At 40.6% G+C, this 16,449-nt stretch overlaps 1 protein-coding gene across 1 annotated transcript in view; it reads left to right on the top strand.

The window, feature by feature from the left end:
- LOC129699151 (low-density lipoprotein receptor-related protein 1-like) overlaps nucleotides 1-16,449 on the top strand; it is an 877,455-nt gene that overhangs the window by 359,738 nt on the left and 501,268 nt on the right. Inside the window, exons 22-24 of the mRNA XM_055638819.1 lie at nucleotides 7,816-7,947; nucleotides 11,111-11,338; nucleotides 12,512-12,686. Coding sequence (XP_055494794.1) covers nucleotides 7,816-7,947; nucleotides 11,111-11,338; nucleotides 12,512-12,686 — 535 coding nt within the window. The remainder of the gene's footprint in view (nucleotides 1-7,815; nucleotides 7,948-11,110; nucleotides 11,339-12,511; nucleotides 12,687-16,449) is intronic.

Genomic DNA, 16,449 nt, shown 5'->3' with positions numbered 1-16,449 from the left:
TCTCTCTCAGAGGGCAGTGGAGGCTGGTTCACTAGATACTTTCAAGAGAGAGCTAAATAGGGTTCTTACAAATAGCGGAGTCAGGGGATATGGGGAGAAGGCAGGGACGGGGTACTGATTGGGGATGATCAGCCATACCACATTGAATGGCGGTGCTGGCTCGCAGGGCCGAATTTCCCTTTGTCTAAATGCAGTTCATATCAGCAGCCAATGATTAAGCATTGGCTGCTGATATTTCAACATTAAGAAGAGCCTAATGTACAATGACCTTCTATGAAATTGCCAAGATATATTGTAATTTAGTCTGAGAATATTTCTGAAATTACTCTTAAATATTTATCAAAACGATGCCTGCCAGGGATTTCACTTTCCAAAGACTTTTTGAATAATGCAGATTACAGTACATTTAAAACATCCTCACTATGATCTGCCCTGGAGCAGGACGTAATTCAAGTCACACACATGGGATTCTTGGGCCACTTGCAAAGAATATTGGAGATGGCTTCTATTAGTACCTTCATTTAAACAAAATCTGAATACTTTTCATGTGGCCTTCAACCAAGGCTAATTAGACACACACATATTTTGATGAAAGAGGCATGAATGGGCATCAACACTATGAATTCAATTTTCTTCTCCCCCTGTATAAACCTTATTTTAAAGACTGGTTCTAGCTTGGGTGGGGGACAATGAAGTGTGCCGTCTAGAGTATGTTTTAAACCCAACCTTTTGGACTCAGAGACAGAAATACATCCATTGTCATGTCATCTGGGCCTGCCTAGCCTATGGGATGCTGTCACCTAATTTCAAGAACTTGGCCTGGTCTACACTGGTGGGAACATGACACATGAGTCAACCTGAGGAGTACCTTCAGCAGAGACTGGTTCCACCAAGACAGTGTACATAACGCCACACTAAAACTTTCTTCACCATGGCTATCAAACTGTGCAACTCCTCCGCCTTCTGTCACGTGGTAGACTGGCTCCCCTCTATTAACATTTAAAATTCTTAAAAATCGCGCATGCGCAGAATGGTCACCTCGCCTCTCAGTCACCGCCGGGATGGCGACGCCCCTTCCAGCAACATCCCCACACTGATTGGCCGCGTCTGCTGTCAATATTGCTTTGGGGAACGGGTTGCATGGGGAAACGGGTGAGTGGTGGAATATTGCGTTCTGGAACGAGTTGCGTTGGGGGGACCAGGCTTCCTATGGGGGCTATGGGTGAGTGGTGGAATATTGTGTTGGGGGACCATGTGACAGGGACCCAACGGGTCCCTCTTAGTCCAGTGTAGGTTAAATGGGTTCTGTAAATTGTCCCTTGGGTGTAGGATAGGGCTAGTGTATGGGTGATGGATTCAATGGGCTGAAGTGACCGTTGTATCTCTAAACTGATAAAAGATTGTCAACAGGCTAGACTGTTGCAAAAACCTGAATGCTTATGTTGCTGTTTCATATTATTAAAACACATATATATTTAAGGCATTAAAAACTTAAAAAATGCAAACATGCACATTAATTTTCCATTCACAGTCAATGGAGACGTTTAATCGAACATGTGATTTAAGTGGAAGATAGACACAAAATGCTGGAGTAACTAAGCAAGACAGGCAGCACCTCTTGAGAGAAGGAATGGGTGACATTTCTTCCTTCTCTTCGAAGATGCTGCCTGTCCTGCTGAGTACCTCCAGCATTTTCTGTTTATCGTCGGTTTAAACCAGCATCTGCAGTTCCTTCCCACGCATGTGATTTAAGTGGATTGCTTGCAATGAGGGGTGGAGAATCTTGACAACCTCACTTTCCTATGCTCCGCAATGAGTCTAATGTTGAAAATGTGTCAGAGAAATAGCTAAAAGCAGTTGCCACCTGTTCAAGGATTCGACCGTGGGAAACTCAAGTGGACCAAACGCCAATAATTATGCATGGATGTTCCAATATTTTTCAGCAAAATCTGGACCACCACATTTTGGGAGAAATTAACTGAAATTTAAATTCTTAAAAATATTTTTATATTAACTATATTAAAGGCTTAAAAAGACCAGTCAATGATAGAGGGAACTGGAGACACTCATATCCTTTGTGAATGGGGAAATGAGAATTGGCAGTAGGCCAGTAGTCTCAAGGGTAGCAGCTTGCTCAGTTCAATAATTTTCAGCTTTGTGAAGCTGCCCAGATGAAAGGCTCCCTGCTGTCTGATATGTACCCAGTGGGAAGAAACTTTACTTAAAGGTGCATTGGTAGTAACTTTCTCCAGGACTATTAGAAAACAAGCTCCCAATCCTTCAACAGGTCCACCCTCACCCCAGATTTGTTAATCAATCCTTGTGTCTACCATCTGATGAGCAATAGGCATGCTGTTGTAAGAATCTAACATATATTTAAATTCCCAATAGTGATGCAACTTTTTGCACCAGGATACATCTTGGATGCTTTGTTGTTTTGCAAATATATACTTCACTCCAGCCCAATCACTACATATTTGATTTGCTTTTCCATCTCAAGTTAGCTACCTTTCTTCCCAGTTTTGGTCTGAACTCCAACCTTGTCTAAACTTGGAGTTGGATTTTGAAATCCAAATTTGTCTGTGGTCAAATCTAACCATAAACTACCTCCAGTCTATACACAACAACATGCTGACTGTCCCTCCTCCAGCCCACCCAGGATCAAAACTCCCTGCATCACCATTCTCTTTGCCCGACTGGTTGCAATGTCATTAATTTTCCCAACTCACAAATGGGAGACAAATCAAAAAGGAAACTCTATAACATGAAAACTAAACCCATCCTCCGGTTGTAGGCCTGAAATTCCATAACCTTACTCATATAACCATATAACCATATAACAATTACAGCACGGAAACAGGCCATCTCGGCCCTACAAGTCCATGCCGAACAAATTTTTTTCCCCTTAGTCCCACCTGCCTGCACTCGTACCATAACCCTCCATTCCCTTCTCATCCATATGCCTATCCAATTTATTTTTAAATGATACCAATTAACCTGCCTCCACCACTTCCACTGGGAGCTCATTCCACACCGCCACCACTCTCTGCGTAAAGAAGTTCCCCCTCATATTACCCCTAAACTTCTGTCCCTTAATTCTGAAGTCATGTCCTCTTGTTTGAATCTTCCCTATTCTCAAAGGGAAAAGCTTGTCCACATCAACTCTGTCTATCCCTCTCATCATTTTAAAGACCTCTATCAGGTCCCCCCTTAACCTTCTGCGCTCCAGAGAATAAAGACCTAACTTATTCATCCTATCTCTGTAACTTAGTTGTTGAAACCCAGGCAACATTCTAGTAAATCTCCTCTGTACTCTCTCTATTTTGTTGACATCCTTCCTATAATTTGGCGACCAAAATTGTACACCATACTCCAGATTTGGCCTCACCAACGCCTTGTACAATTTTAACATTACATCCCAGCTTCTATACTCAATGCTCTGATTTATAAAGGCTAGCATACCAAAAGCTTTCTTTACCACCCTATCTATATGAGATTCCACCTTCAAGGAACTATGCACGGTTATACCCAGATCCCTCTGTTCAACTGTATTCTTCAATTCCCTACCATTTACCATGTACGTCCTATTTTGATTTGTCCTGCCAAGGTGTAGCACCTCACATTTATCAGCATTAAACTCCATCTGCCATCTTTCAGCCCATTTTTCCAAATGGCCTAAATCACTCTGTAGACTTTGGAAATCCTCTTCATTATCCACAACACCCCCTATCTTGGTATCATCTGCATACTTACTAATCCAATTTACCACACCTTCATCCAGATCATTGATGTACATGACAAACAACAAAGGACCCAACACAGATCCCTGAGGCACCCCACTAGTCACCTGCCTCCAACCCGATAAACAGCCATCCACCATTACCCTCTGGCTTCTCCCATTCAGCCACTGTTGAATCCATCTTGCTATTCCTGCATTTATACCCAACAGTTGAACCTTCTTAACCAACCTTCCATGAGGAACCTTGTCAAAGGCCTTACTAAAGTCCATATAGACAACATCCACTGCTTTACCCTCGTCAATTTCCCTAGTAACCTCTTCAAAAAATTCAAGAAGATTAGTCAAACATGACCTTCCAGGCACAAATCCATGTTGACTGTTCCTAATCAGACCCTGTTTATCTAGATGCTTATATAAATTGTCTCTAAGTATCTTTTCCATTAATTTGCCCACCACTGAAGTCAAACTAACAGGTCTATAATTGCTAGGTTTACTCTTAGAACCCTTTTTAAACAATGGAACAACATGCGCAGTACGCCAATCCTCGGGGACTATTCCCGTTTCTAATGACATTTGAAATATTTCTGTCATAGCCCCGGCTATTTCTACACTAACTTCCCTCAATGTCCTAGGGAATATCCTGTCAGGACCTGGAGACTTATCCACTTTTATATTTTTCAAAAGTGTCAGTACTTCTTTTACTTTGAACCTCATAGTATCCATAGCTACTCTACTAGTTTCCCTTACCTCACATAATTCAATATCCTTCTCCTTGGTGAATACCGAAGAAAAAAAATTGTTCAATATCTCCCCCATCTCTTTTGGCTCTGCAGATAGCTGTCCACTCTGTCTCTCCAATGGACCAATTTTATCCCTCGTTATCCTTTTGCTATTAATATAGCTGTAGAAACCCTTTGGATTGACTTTCACCTTACTTGCCAAAGCAACCTCATATCTTCTTTTAGCTTTTCTAATTTCTTTCTTAAGATTCTTTTTACATTCCTTATACTCCTCAAGCACCTCATTTACTTCATGCTGCCTATAATTATTGTAGATCTCCCTCTTTTTCCGAACAAGATGTCCAATTTCCCTTGAAAACCAGGGCTCTTTCCAATTTTTACTGTTTCCTTTCAACCGAACAGGAACATAAAGATTCTGTACTCTTAAAATTTCCCCTTTAAATGTCCTCCATTTCTCTTCTACATCTTTCCCATAAAACAAAATGTCCCAGTTCACTCCTTTTAAATCATCTCGCATCGCATCAAAGTTAGCCTTTCTCCAATCAAAAATCTCAACCCTAGGTCCAGTTCTGACCCTCTCCATAATTATCTTGAAACTAATGGTATTGTGATCACTGGACCCGAAGTGCTCCCCAACGCATACCTCCGCCACCTGTCCCATCTCATTTCCTAACAGGAGGTCCAGCACTGCCCCTCCTCTAGTAGGTACCTCTATGTATTGCTGCAAAAAACTATCCTGCACACATTTTACAAACTCCAACCCATCCAGCCCATTTACAGAATGTGTTTCCCAGTCTATGTGTGGAAAGTTGAAATCTCCCACAATCACTACCTTGTGTTTACTAATAATATCTGCTATCTCCTTACATATTTGCTCTTCCAATTCTCGTTCCCCGTTTGGCGGTCTACAATACAATCTATAATACACCCCTATAAGAGTTGCTACACCTTTCCCACTTCTCAATTCCACCCAAATAGCCTCCCTAGATGAGCCCTCCAATCTATCCTGCCAAAGCACTGCTGTAATATCTTCCCTGACTAGCAATGCAACACCTCCACCTCTTGCCCCTCCAATTCTATCACACCTGAAGCAGCAAAATCCTGGAATATTTAGTTTCCAATCACAGCCCTCCTGCAACCACGTTTCACTGATCGCCACAACATCATACTTCCAGGTGTCTATCCAGACTCTAAGCTCATCAACCTTTCTTACAATGCTCCTAGCATTAAAATATGCACATTTAAGAAAACCCCCGTCTCTTATTCTCTGTTTATTTCCTTTTTTTTCTTTCTCCTCTTGTGTCCGAGTGCTTCCCATTTCTGCTTCCTGCCTCCCATTCTGTCTACTACCTTTCGCTATTTGAGTCCCTCGCCCCAACCATTCTAGTTTAAAGTCTCCCCAGCTGCCTTTGCAAATTTCCCCGCTAGGATATTGGTCCCCCTCGGGTTCAAGTGCAACCCATCCTTTCTGTACAGGTCCCACCTTCCCCAAAAGAAGTCCCAATGATCCAGGAACTTGAATCCCTGCCCTCTGCACCAGTCTTTCAGCCACGCATTTATCCTCCACCTCGCTCCATTCCTACTCTCACTGTCGCGTGGCACAGGCAGTAATCCTGATATGGTTACCTTTTTGGTCCTTTTTCTTAACTCTCCTCCCTACTCCCTAAATCCTCCCTTCAGGACCTCTTCCCTTTTTTTTCCTATGTCATTGGTACCTATATGTACCACGACCTCAGGCTCCTCTCCCTCTGATTTAAGGATATCTTGGATGCGTTGAGACACGTCCGAGACCTTGGCACCAGGGAGGCAGACCACCATCCTGGTCTCCCGACTGCGTCCACAGAATCGCCTATCCGACCCCCTAACAATAGAGTCCCCAATTACTATGGCCCTCTTTTTTTCCCTAGCTTTTGGAGCAACAGGGCCGGTCTCTGTGCTGGAGGCCCGTCCGCTGTCACTACCCCCGGGTAGGCTGTCACCCCCATCCGTACTCAAACAGGAGTACTTATTTGCGAGGTGTACCGACATTGGAGTACTCACTCGTTCCTGCCTCTGCCCCTTGCCCTTCCTTAACGTGACCCACATGTCTCTCTCCCGTGGTTTTGGAGTGACCAATCTGGCGGAGAATATTAGGTGCCTTAGTGCCATCCATGGTTCACTAGAAATTATATCAATTCTTAATCAGAAAGGGCTCATGATACAGTTTTGTACTGAGGGAATGATGCAATATTATAGCTGCCTGTGGCAGGCTGAAATGTAAAACTGAGATACCCTCTGCTCTGCCTGGTGCACATAAAAGATTCCCTTGTCCTACGTTGACCTATTAAAATGCAACTAATGATATGTTGTCAAATTGCTGTTGTGCGAATGTAAGAAAAATAGAGAGTACACTTCAAAGTTGTTTTTTGACCACTTTTGAATATGCTCGTGACAATTGGTATAATATGCATGCAAATTCAGCCAGTTCAGTTCCATTCTGAGATGTTAACTATTTCCCTCATAGGTGATTGCTTAACAACTGAGAATTGTCATTGTTTTCTAAATTCATTGCAGATTTTAAAAAATTAACTTTTGCACCTGTTAATTCGATCACCTGGAATTATTTTCACTTTAGTTCTGTAGATATGTACACAAATACACATTTTTATTTCTCCCAGTTATCTATGTATATGTTTTTTTCTTGATATGGAAATTTATGTGATAATGGTCACTGAATGATATGAATTACTAATTCACAAATGGCCAAAAGTTTTTCATTTGTTGCATACCAAGTAATAGTGAAGTTTCGGCCCGAAACGTTGCCTGTTTCCTTCGCTCCATAGATGCTGTTGCACCCGCTGAGTTTCTCCAGCACTTTTGTCTACCATAATAACTCCATTATATGCTGACTGCTTTTATAGGCACTTTAATTGGCACCCTATTCTAAACAAACTTTATTAACTGATCAATGGAATAAAATCATTTTAAAGTTAATGATTTAAAGAAAAATGCCAACAACTTACAAAGTACCTATTTCATAAATTTGATGTGATCAAATTGATGTAAGGAAAAATCTTATTTGACATTGCATTCTGGTCAAAAAAAATTATTTGGTTGATATTCCAAGATAACCTTTTATGACTGATTTATTCATGGGAGCTTTTACTATACTTTATATTTTCTGACTAATAAACTACATATGACCATACTGGCACTGTCACCGTTTATGCAATTTATTACCTAGGCAACATCTCAGTTTTAGTTGGAATATTTCAATTGTTATTTATGCTTTTATGCTGGATAATTACTGAAACAGGGAAATTTGATAATTAATTGAAGTTGTGTTTATAATTACAGCACCAAATCCTTGTGAGTCTAATAATGGCAAAGGGCCATGTTCTCATTTGTGCCTGATTAATTACAATGGAACTGCTGCTTGTACGTGTCCTCATCTAATGAAACTGGCCCCTGATGAGAAGAACTGCTATGGTAAGTGCCTGAAACCTGTCACATCAAAATATAGCTCGATAAATGATTTTCAGAATGTAGTACTACTGTGAAGGTCCTGCCTTGCATCTGTGGGCGATTGCATTATTTATTAACATATTTGTTAAAAAAAAAGCTGTTTTTATTTGAGCTGGACTCAAACTTGGAGTCAAACATGAACCAAAGCAGTGGTATTTTTTTCGGTATGCTGAGAGTGAAGTCAATCATGCATGCATGCCAATTATATTAATGATGTGTAATAGGTATAATGAAAGGACAGAAACCCCATCATTCCTTCCATACAACTCAATAGCATATTTGTTTTCATTGAATAGCATTGAAAGTTGACAAAACCATCATTTGCAAATAATCTCTCAACTCCCTTTCCTTTGCACCAAATTGCACCAATACAGCTCCACTTGTTGGAAGATAAGGACATTTGCACTGTGCTTTTTGCTGTGGTGAATAGTTCTCGTTAACCAAGAGGAACCTTTTCCATGTCAACCAGATTCAGATCAGTTCATATGCGGTTCTACTGCAGTTATACAGGGTCTTGGTGAGTCCACACCTGGAGTATTGCATACAGTTTTGGTCTCCTAATCTGAGGAAAGACATTCTTACCATAGAGGGAGTGCAGAGAAGGTTCACCAGACTGATTCCTGGGATGTTAGGACTTTCATATGAAGAAAGACTGGATAGACTCGGCTTGTACACGCTAGAATTTAGAAGATTGAGGGGGAATCTTATAGAAACGTGCAAAATTCTTAAGGGGTTGGACAGGCTAGATGCAGGAAGATTGTTCCCGATTTTGGGGAAGTCCAGAACAAGCGGTCACTGTTTAAGGATAAGGGGGAAGTCTTTTAGGACCGCGATGAGAAAAACTTTTTTCACACAGAGAGTGGTGAATCTGTGGAATTCTCTGCCACAGAAGGTAGTTGAGGCCAATTCATTGGCTATTTTTAAGAGGGAGTTAGATGTGGCCCGTGTGGCTAAAGGGATCAGGGGGTTTGGATCATATTGAATGGCGGTGCAGGCTCGAAGGGCTGAATGGCCTACTCCTGCACCTATTTTCTATGTTTCCATGTTTCTATGAACTAGGGTACAATAAATTTCTTGTTCACAATGCAAGTGCCAGATTGAAGTGCAAAAGAACAGTGAAGTACAATCATGGAAATATTAAATGAGGTGAAGATAAGAGTAAAGGGCCTGTCCCACTTACGTGTCCTTGGCACGCAAATTACGCAACCTCGTGTCTGGGAGTAGAAGTGGGGGCGGATCCAGACCGCCACAGCCGTGAGCCCCAGGCCGAGTTTGGCGATCGTTTGCCTGTTTCTGCTGCTGTTGCAGGTAAGACGTTGCATTGCGCCAAGGTCTTGGGCCTGTCCCACTTTAGCCATCAGTTACGCGACAGGCCGTTGGCACGCGAAGATTTTGTTCGCAAAAAAAAGTTTCGGAGCCCCGCGCGATGTCGCGCACAACTACATACCCCACCGCGCTTCTCCGTGGGACCCAGCCCCGCACGCCCGTGCACCTCAACGCGACCACGAGGTCGTGTAATTTGCGTGCCAAGGATACATAAGTGGGGCAGGCCCATAAGAGTACACTGAAGTGGCTGCAGAAGGTGGTTGTGAAATAAGTGAATGGTTTGGTAGTCTGATAGCAGTGGGGAAGGCACTATTCCAGTAATGCCCAAAGCACTACAGGGTGGTAAAAATACTTGACAATACTTCCAGTCTTATTGGTGCAAAGTACCATAAAGATAGACTGGATGGAAGGAAGTGATGGTCTGTGACAGACAGCTGCATTCACCATGCCCTGCGGGTTCAGGCAGTTAAGAACAGAGCAGTTGCCATTCCAGGTTCCGATGAATCCCATCAGAATACTTTCTGCAGTGCATCTGTAGAAGATCAAGAGAATCCTCATGGACATGCTGAATCTTCATGATCACCACATGTGTGAAGGGACCAATTTAGGTCACTAGTGATATGCATTGCTGACGAACTTGAAAGTGCCCATCATTTCGAAGTAGCTATATTGTGAGCAGGAGATTGTACATCCCCTCACATCCTTCGGCTAACAACCATCTATATTGTCTTGTTATTGTTATGAATGAATGAATAAATTAATGTTTATTGGCCAAGTATGCACACGTACAAGGAATTTGTTTTGGTGCTCCACTTGCAAGTAACAACACAACATATAGTAACAATAAGGAATGACACATAAAACATTAAACATTAATAATAAAACATTATAGTTTAAACATGTGAATGAAATAAAATACCAGAGCTAAAGGAGGCTACAGACTTTTGGTTATTGAGTAGGGCTACTGCACATGGAAAAAACCTGTTTTTATGTCTGGCTGTGGTGGCTTTGATAGTCCTGATAACATGTGGTGAATAGTTCTGCTAATGTCTCAGGGCATATGGTGACATGTCTTGAGACCATGACATGAGGCTCATTGTTCTTGATTCAGCCAACACAAAATCAGGTGTGTACTAGGAGTGGAACAAGGAACTGAGCATACAACCCATGAGCAGGACAAGATTTATCCTTCAATTTTTAACAGTGACTTCAATTCAAAATTCATTTCAATGGCTTTGAGATATTCCTCACGGGTCTTGAAATGTAATCTATAAATACACAATTTTAATATATTGGCATGTCATACATTAGATATGTAAAACTTCAAAATAATAAATATTGAAAGAGATGGCTGATTAATCCTTTGCTGGTTAGTGTATTTAAATTATATTGATTCATAAGCATCCTAACTTGCAGTTCCAGTAAATTTTATCTTCACCTTCCACATTTCATCAAAAGCTTTGTAGAATTTCTGAGCATGTATTTTTTGAATAGATTTTCAATATTTCTCCTCACAGCAACCAAACCAGTCTTTTGCTGAAAGTTAATTAAATGGAAGTTCAGTTATTTGCCTTGCAGACTTTCAATAAAATGAGAGGAAAAAATAAGTTGTACCAATGTAGCCATGATTTTTTTTATTATCATATGTAAGGAGTTTCAAGGTATATTGACGGAAAACATTTAAGTATTCATGATGTCTGATTATTTTACTGGATATTGCTTTGTTTTTAAAACACTAACAAAACTCAACCATTAAACTGAAGCTGGAGTAAACATTAAAACATTGTATTATTCTGTGCAGAGCAAAAGGAATTTTTAATCTATTCAAGAAATTCCGAGATTCGTGGAGTTGATGTTGATAATCCATATTACAACTACATAACACCATTTACTGATCCGGATATCAGTCAAGTTAAAACCATTGATTTTGATGCATCAGAGGAGCGAATTTACTGGTCTGATTTAAAGCCGCGATTTATAAAGCGAGCCTTTATAAATGGCACGGGAATAGAAACTGTGGTCTCAGCAGGTAAGCAGAAATTAAAAATGAAATTAATACACAAGCAAAAGATTTGCACTGTTGAAACTTTTTTTAAGCAAGGAAGCCACTCCCGAGTGTGCATTAAGTTTATCCTGATAATTCTTGTTTGTGCAGAAATATTGGGTTTAGAAAAAGGCAATGATGGAGATGGTTTTTTATATACTCATGGGTTTTAGCAAGTCTGAGGAAAACCCAGCCATTTTTATCCATCCCTGGAGAAAATGTTGGGTCATTTCAAAGGCCATTTAGCATTCAATCTAAATTAGATCTATCCTAAATGGTGAATGCAGCCAATTATACACCATGGGTTAGGAAAATAAAATCATGCTGCTTTGTTTGCTATTCAGTGACCCCTGCAGGATGTGCTGTTGGATGCGATCAAGCTTGAAATCCATTCAATACTGAGTTAAATGTGAAAGTGTTATTCACATGGGACTGCTTGGGAGCAATGTGTTCACAGAAAGATATAGGGTAAAAATTGTTGTAAATGTATTTCTGAAGTAAAATTTTGTAGAACGGCAGAAACAAAATAGGAAATGATTTTATGATTCAAACCTATTTCTGGAAATTCAGAAGATTGGTAATGATTTGTTTATACTTTTTAAAGAATATTTATCAATTGAAAATTAGTTCAAATGTAATGTAGACAAAAAAATGTCAATAGCATTGTTCTGTTGAAATCAGTGGAATTTAATATGCGGTGGTGAATACAACAGGTGACCTTTATCCATGCATGGATTTAACCCTGATAGCCCAGAGCTCAATGCCTTTTCCTTTATTCTTTTAATGGCTGTTGAAATTGTACTGCAAAAGAGGGCAAATTAAAGTGTGTGAATTTATTCAAATCAGGCACAAACAAACACGGAGACAAACATAGAATCACGGGAAGAACTTACAAATTCCACACAGACGGCACTCGTAGTTCGAATCAAACCCTGATCTCTGGCACTGTGAGGCAGCAGCTCCATCTCAGTGCTACTGTGCCACCCATGAAATGAAACACAACATCCTAATTTCATTGTCACAAAGGCACGGAGTTGGTGCAGAGTGCATTAATGAGACATTATCCCATTCAACTCGCTCCACCTCATTTTTTTTAGATTGATTTGTGATTTTTGAGCAACTATGCTCAAGTACCAAATGTTTTTCTTTGTTTTTTAGACTTGCCATATGCTCATGCAATTGCAGTGGATTGGGTTTCTAGAAACTTATATTGGACGAGTTCAGATTTAGAAGAAGCACAGATAAATGTTGCAAGATTAAATGGCTCCCTGCGGACTTCTATCATTCATGGACTTGATCACCCACAGTGTTTAGTGGTGCACCCACTAAAAGGGTAAGCTATTGTAAAAATCATCTTACTGCAGAAAACAAACCAATATAAGAATTCAATGTTCAAACTGGTAGAATTATTGTAACTATATAAGCTGCTCAAGCATGATTCTGTGCTTGAATTGTTCAAACAGTGCAATTGTAGGTGAAACTGCAACACTTATATGGTAAGACCAACTGCATTGCAAGCATCAGCATTAAACAAGGAAGAAAAAAAACCTCTCTTCACCTCCCAAGATCAGGGTCAGAAATTTAAGTAAAAATAAAAATAGAAAATGGTTGAAAATCTCAGCTGTCTGTCTGAACTGCTGAATGTTTGCAGCAGTTTCTGTTTTTTTAATTTCAGAATTCCAGCATTACTGGATTTTTGTTAGTTTTCATTTATGGGGGATTTTAACAATTCGACCTAATCTGTAGGATGCTAAAAAAAGATTGTATCACATCATCTGCCAGCATGACCCAGTATCATTAAGTATGGTTCATTGTACATAATGGGACAGTGGGTTTATAAAGCTCTCATGGGGAAATAGACTGTAACCTTTGTGGAAAATAACTGGAATACCAAAATGATTAGTCTCACCCATCTTTGCTCCAAACTGCATCTCTGCTTTTTTTCTTCACATTTTCTGTACCCCCCCCCCCCCCCCCCCCCCCCCCCCCCCACCCACACACACACACACACACACACACACACACACACACACACACACACACACAAATCTATCTGCAAAATCTCATGATGCTGTACAGGGTCTGGGCAGGGTTTAGTTGACATCTGAAGAAGGGTCTCGACCCAAAATGTTACCCATTCCTTCTCTCTGGAGATGCTGCCTGTCCTGCTGCGTTACTCCAGCATTTTGTGTCTATCTTTGCAGTACAGTGATTGGTGTTTCATCTAGTGTCCTAGCACATTGCCCTATTTATTTCTGCATCAGGCTAGCTCAATGATCACACTTCCTGCAAGGGCCTTGCACACCTTCCCATCCTCAAGGGCTGCTTCATCTAATTCCTCATATTCTGGACACCACTTCATTCCCACCTACCAATCAATCTTCCATCATCTCATTGCACTCTCAAAATCTGTAGCGTTCAATCAATGTACTAAAAAACCCACCATCCAATCATTTAATTGGAGTCTCGCATAAATCTCGCGTAAGGTCATATCAGTATTCTCAAATTAATCCAACTTCTTCCCCTCTCTGGTTTTAATGTAACAACTGATTTTCTGCTTTCATTGGAAAAATTGACAGTTGGAGAATCCATTCCCAGGATAACCTATTAATCATTGTAAAGTCCATTCCTTACTCCATGTACAAGACTCTGGGGGGATTCTCCACTCAGTTGTCACACTGCACTGTTATTCTGAAATAAAATATTTATTTTAACTCCCTGTGAAAACGACCACAGGGGTTTTGCAGTAAAGTAATATTTTTTTAAGTCATTCAAGAATGTAAATATTTTCATTCACCAAACTAATATTAGGAATGATGATGACAACCCTTGATAACATAAATATTTTGAAATAAATTGGGGCTAAAATATTATCAGTCATATTTATTGCAGATGTATATAATGCTAATATTTTTCATTATGTAAGTAAATGGGGCATCAATTTATTTTGTCTGTTTATTTGAGAGCTTGCTGTCTTTGGTGATGATTATTATGGTCTGTATGTTGAAACTGTCACTATCTTGGGTTACAAAATGACAGAATATTGTTCCAAGAACTGCAAGAGCACAATTAGAATATTGTATAAATTTGAAGGAAATAGTACCATGATTTTTTTTTTGTCATTCCAACACCATCCAGGTCTATTAAATATGTGGAAAGGAACTGCAAATTTCAGTTTAAAGCAAAGATAGACACAAACCAGGTCCCCCAAAAAACCATTTAATGTCTTATAGCTACTTTTTAATTAATCTCATTTGCTATAGCAAATGATTACCACCATCTGCCCCAAATAATTAATCATGAAAGTTAATCTGGGAGGATTTATTATGATACAACCAAAAAGCAAGTCCAGGTCAAAAGTGATACCCTAGCAGGTATGACAGTGGAACAACAATGGCAAGTATTTCTGGGAATAATACAGAAGGTGCAGGATCAGTTCATTCCATGGAGGAGTAGCAAGATTCCAAGGGTGGCTGAAGGGGCGGTGCCAGAGAGTACAGGGGATGTCAGAGTCAGTTGGATGCAAGTAAACGAGAAGTACAACAGGGATCAAATATGAGCGGTTTGTCAGCACATCAGGATCTGGGTGATGTTGTGGTAAATTGGATTAAGATAATTAAAAAAATGATACGGGGATAAAAGGGTGAGGTAATGAAGATAGATAGCCAAAGAATACAGAGAGAGGATACTAAAAGCTTATTTAGGTATGTGAAGAGAAAAATAATAGTTGAAAAGATGAAATAGCTTGCACATTTCGATAGCAGTATCACGATCGGTCCGAGTCAGCATGGATTAATGAAGGGGAAACCATGCTTGATTAATCTTCTGGAATTTTTTGAGGATGTAACTAGGAAAATGGATAAGGGAGAGCCAGTGGATGGCGTGAATCTGGACTTTCAGAAAGCTTTTGATAAGGTCCCACATAGGAGATTAATGGACAAAATTAGGGCACATCACATTGGGGATAGAGTGCTGACGTGGGTAGAAAATTGGTTGGCACACAGGAATTTACAAAGTGTAGGGATTAACTGGTCCCTTTCAGAATGGCAGGCAGTGACTAGTGGGGTACCGCAAGGCTCGGTGCTGGGACCACAACTATTTATAATATACATCAATGATTTAGATGAATTGATTCAAAGTGACATTTGCAAATGACACAAAGCTGGATGGCAGTGAACTGTGAGGAGGATGCTATGAGAATGCAGGGTGACTTGGACAGGTTAGGTGAGTGGGCAGATTCATGGCAGATGCAGTTTAATGTGGATAAATGTGAGGTTATCCACTTTGGTAGCAAAAATGGGAAGGAAGAGTTCTCTCCAAATGGTGTCAAGTTGGGAATAGGAGAAGTACAATGGGATCTGGGGGTCCTTCTTCATCAGTCAATGTAACTAAGCATGCAGGCACAGCAGGCAGTGAAGGAAGCAAATGGCATGTTGGTCTTTATAACAAGAGAAAGTTGAGTATAGAAGATTCAAAGAGGGGGTCTACAGTTGTATGAGCCCTAGTGACACCACATGTGGAGACAGTGTACAGTTTTGGTCCCCTAAAAGATGAGGGGGGAAGCACATTCTTGGGTAATGTTTAGGGAGTGCTGCGTAGGTTTTACAAAGCATAATTCCTGGATGGCGAGGACTGTCATGAGCTGAGAGAATGGAGCGGCTGGGTGCGTACACTCTGGAATTCAGAATGATGAGAAGGGATCTTATTGAAACATATAAGATTATTAAGGGTTTGGACAGGCTAGAGGCAGGACACATGTTCCCGATGTTGGGGGAGTCCAGAACCAGGGGCCACAGTTTAAGAATAAGGGTCAGCCATTTAGAACGGAGACGAGGAAACACTTTTTCTCACAGAGAGTTGCGAGTGTGGAACTCTCTGCCTCCGAGGGGGGTGGAGGCCGGTTCTCTGGATACTTTCAAGAGAGAGCTAGATAGGGCTCTTAAAGTTAGCGGAGTCAGGGGATATGGGCAGAAGGCAGGAAACAAAGTGTAGGGATTACTGATTGGGGATGATCAGCCATGAACACATTGAATGGCAGTGCTGGCTCTTAGGGCCGAATGGACTACTCCTGCACCTATTGTCTATTGTATTTCAGA

The sequence above is a fragment of the Leucoraja erinacea genome, chromosome 7 (assembly GCF_028641065.1).
Source record: "Leucoraja erinacea ecotype New England chromosome 7, Leri_hhj_1, whole genome shotgun sequence".
Classification (NCBI taxonomy): domain Eukaryota; kingdom Metazoa; phylum Chordata; class Chondrichthyes; order Rajiformes; family Rajidae; genus Leucoraja; species Leucoraja erinaceus.
The sequence above is the reverse complement of the archived record's forward strand: the minus strand, read 5'-3'. Positions and strand labels throughout refer to the sequence as shown.